Source organism: Telopea speciosissima, chromosome 8 (assembly GCF_018873765.1).
Source record: "Telopea speciosissima isolate NSW1024214 ecotype Mountain lineage chromosome 8, Tspe_v1, whole genome shotgun sequence".
NCBI lineage: Eukaryota > Viridiplantae > Streptophyta > Magnoliopsida > Proteales > Proteaceae > Telopea > Telopea speciosissima.
The window spans coordinates 18,120,371-18,123,882 of record NC_057923.1 but is presented as its reverse complement, the minus strand read 5'-3'; the positions used below and the strand labels follow the sequence as shown (position 1 = coordinate 18,123,882).

Genomic DNA, 3,512 nt, shown 5'->3' with positions numbered 1-3,512 from the left:
CTCTGCAACTCTCTCTCGGTTCGAACTTCGAACTTCGATCTCGACTCAAACTGGGTTTGGAGTTGGGGCTTGAAAGATCCACCCCAAGTGAATGTGTGCAAAGGTGCAGAGGTGAGAGATGGGCAGCGGTACCAGTTGCAGAGATGGGAAGTCGACTGAGGAAGAAGAAGACTAGGGTTTAGTTGTTTTAAGGGGAAAGACAAAACAATCTTTTAAAAAAACTAACATCACTAATTAACAGTTAAAACGCTTTTTCTATTAGTTTTTTGGCCTAAATTGATATTTTGGCCTTGATTGGGATGGCATTAATTCCATGGTCCATTGGAAGGGTGTCAATGAAAATTTTTCCATGTGAAATGACTTTACTGCCCTCCAATGTATAATACCATTTTACCGCACATCATTGGTACACACTCCTCTACACCGCATGCTTAGAATTAATAGTGTTCTGCAACTTGTCCAACAAGCCCGTCAATCCTCTGTGAGAACTCCCACCCAACCCAACAGCTTTCCTCGCCTCATCACTAACCTGCGCCGCCTGCACCCTCAGCTGCTCATTCCCCATCATCTCCCTCACCTTCTTCTCTATCTCCTCGGCCTTCACCACCTTCCCAATACCTCCCCATCCCCAACTCCTAACCCACACCCCGAGCCCACTCCTCTCCACCACCTCCGCGTTTATCCTCTGGTCCCCACCTTGCGGCCACGCCAGCAACCTCACCCCATGCCACGCCGCCTCCGTCACCGAGTTCCACCCGCAGTGACTTACGAACCCACCCACCGCTCCGTGACTCAATATCGCCTCCTGGTCAACCCACTTCTTCACCACCACACCCTTCCCATCCTTGAGAATCCTCTCCATCAACTCCCCACCCACCACTTCATCTACTCCCTCTTCCTCTTCCCTGTCCACCTTCTTGTCCTTCACCACCCACACGAACCCATACCCACTCCTCACCAATCCTTCACCAACCTCCCGGATCTGCTCCCTCGACATCGCCGTCCGACTCCCAAAGCTCACGAACACGACCGAACCCTTCTCCCTCCAATCCAGCCATTCTATTACCGATGATTCACCTCGCTCCGGCTCGCATTCGCACGGGACCAGTGGACCGACCGGTATCACCGGCGGTAGCCCATTTATTACTTTGCCCTCGTTCAGCGCCGCCACCATCTCAGGCTCTAGTGACTCGAACGTGTTGATGAGAATCCCGTCTGATCTCACGAGTGCTTCACCGTTTTCAATGAACTGGGTAGTGAAGAGATTCGTCTGATCTAGAAGAGGCGGTGGGAGCCATGATTTGAGTAGAGGCGGTATGCCGGGGATGTTGATTTCATCACTAAGAGTAACACCAACGAGGGCAGGAAAATAGGCAAGGAGAGAGAACATTTTGGCGGAGGAAGTGAAGAGGATGAAATTAGGGATATAAAGATCGTGGGTGATTGGAATGACGGCTGAAGCTAAGGTGACGTCGGTGACGAGAGCAGAGAGAGGGGGATCAGATTGAGCAGAGGAAGTGAGGAGATGAGAGAGGAGGTGGGCGGAGCGGCGGATGGCTTCGAATTGGAGGAAGAAAGGGTCTTTGGAGTTGGCGGTAGATCGGTCGAGAGGGAGGAGATGGAACTCTTTTGGAGTGACCGCATGAGGGAATGCCGACAATAGGCGACTAACGAGGCGTGACTCAGAGAGGGAGACGGTTGGGTGAGTGGTGATAAAAGTAACTCGGCAGTTGTGGGCGGCAAGGGTAGCAGCGAGGCGTACGAAGGGTACGAGATGACCCATGCCAGAACTTGGGAGTAAAGCTATGTGAGGTTGGGTTTGAATGTCACCGGAATCTGCCATTATTTCTGGTGGAGCAACTCTCGAACAGTGAGTGGGTTGAAGATTTTTATTGGGTAGCTGGTGTAGCTTTTAAATTGAAACTGAAGCATCGTTATATAAAGAAAACGAATTCCATGTGAGTTGGGAGAAACGACAATAAAGAGAGTTAGGTGCCATTATATAAGGAGACATAAATCTGAATATAGAAGGGTTGCTGCACTCTAGTAATATGTTAGGTGGAAATCCAATACCTTCTTACCAAAAAGACAAAAGGCACCACTGCGAGGTCTGCCGGTCTGGGAGTAGGGGTGTTAATTTAGGACTAGAAACGATCCGGACTGATATCAACTGGAACTGGACCACCCAATAGCTTATTATTGGGATGGATCTGGTCCTAATGATATACTATTGGTCTGGGTCGATTTTGATCTGGGTCTTTCAACGGTTCTAAAACCAATAGCCCATTAAGGACTTGGTAGCACCGAAACTATTGGAACATGATGATATGTAAACAAATTGAATGGGAAATTAGATCTCTAAAACCCTAAAAGGCTTTAAACCCTAACCTGTTAATAATATTACATTATTTGGGATTTTTAACTGATGCTCTTTTGTTGCTCATTAAGTCATAAGCATATGATTTGAGTTTGAAATGGAAATTATGAACTCTTAAAGTTGTGTATTTATATATGCATCAATGTCTTTATTTTGGATTCTACAAGATCATATTTATGTATGATGAAGCTCCTGTTTTCCTAGAGAAACTCGCATTGTCCTTGTTTTGGGCTCAATAATGTTTGGAACCGATTAGGAACCGGAATCAGACCACCCATTAGTTAACGATCATGGGTCTCAGATTTGGATCCGGTAAGCTTATTTGTCCGGTTATGGTCTTGACATCCTATAGCCAGAACCGCTAAGGATCTAGACCGATAGCCTAGAACCGGATCAATTGACAGGTCATAATGTACGCAGTCTTACCCTTACAAAAGAGGCTGTTTCTGAGACTCAAACTGTGACCATTTGGTCACAATGGAGAAACCTTACCGTTAAACCAATCTCCGCTCTCACCTAAATAACATGCAGATATGGGAGGACACAAAAAAGGGTTACGATTGGTGTGACCATAGTTGGTTATACGTAGCTTGTCACCAAGATGATGTTGCACATGTGTAACATAAATTGAAGGTTAATTGATTTTTTATTTTTTATTTTTTGTTAATGAGGAAACCCTTGAACTTGCCCGGGTTTACGGTTCAAGCCCTAAGGAAAACCCTAGTTAATTTATTCATATAAAAAAATATGGGCTAGAGATCTTTGTCAGGAGTGTAGCATCTGCACCAACAATAGGCCCAATGAGAACACACACAGAGACATGAACATATAGGCCATTTGTTTATTTAATGGGGCAGAGCAATATTTCCATGCAATTCTGTGTAGGTATAGAAACCACACAAGCCATGTAACTAGGTAGCATTCTTTATCCCAAAAATATATTTTTTATATGTGACATGTCAAGCTTTGATAAGTATGAAAAAAAAACCGTTTGAATTTTTTTATTCCTCATTATTATTATAGTGAAAAGGGTTCTCTCATCTATGAGCCCTCAACCATTGGCAATCACTAATCTAGTAACGATATGGGTTCGGCCAAAGAGCAACGATCCTTGCTTGTATTAATATGGAGAAAT

General features: G+C 45.1%; 1 protein-coding gene across 1 annotated transcript; it reads right to left on the bottom strand.

Annotated features, from left to right (window-relative positions):
• Window positions 1-418: 418 nt before the first annotated feature.
• Window positions 419-1,871, bottom strand: LOC122672102 (UDP-glycosyltransferase 708G1-like). The gene has a single exon (XM_043869601.1). The coding sequence runs from the start codon at window positions 1,841-1,843 to the stop codon at window positions 419-421; it is 1,425 nt and encodes a 474-aa protein (XP_043725536.1). The 5' UTR covers window positions 1,844-1,871.
• Between the last annotated feature and the right edge of the window lie 1,641 nt (window positions 1,872-3,512).

Excerpts from the sequence above, each read along its gene's own strand:
- LOC122672102 (XM_043869601.1), bottom strand. The coding sequence starts at position 1,843 with ATGGCAGATTCCGGTGACATTCAAACCCAACCTCACATAGCTTTACTC.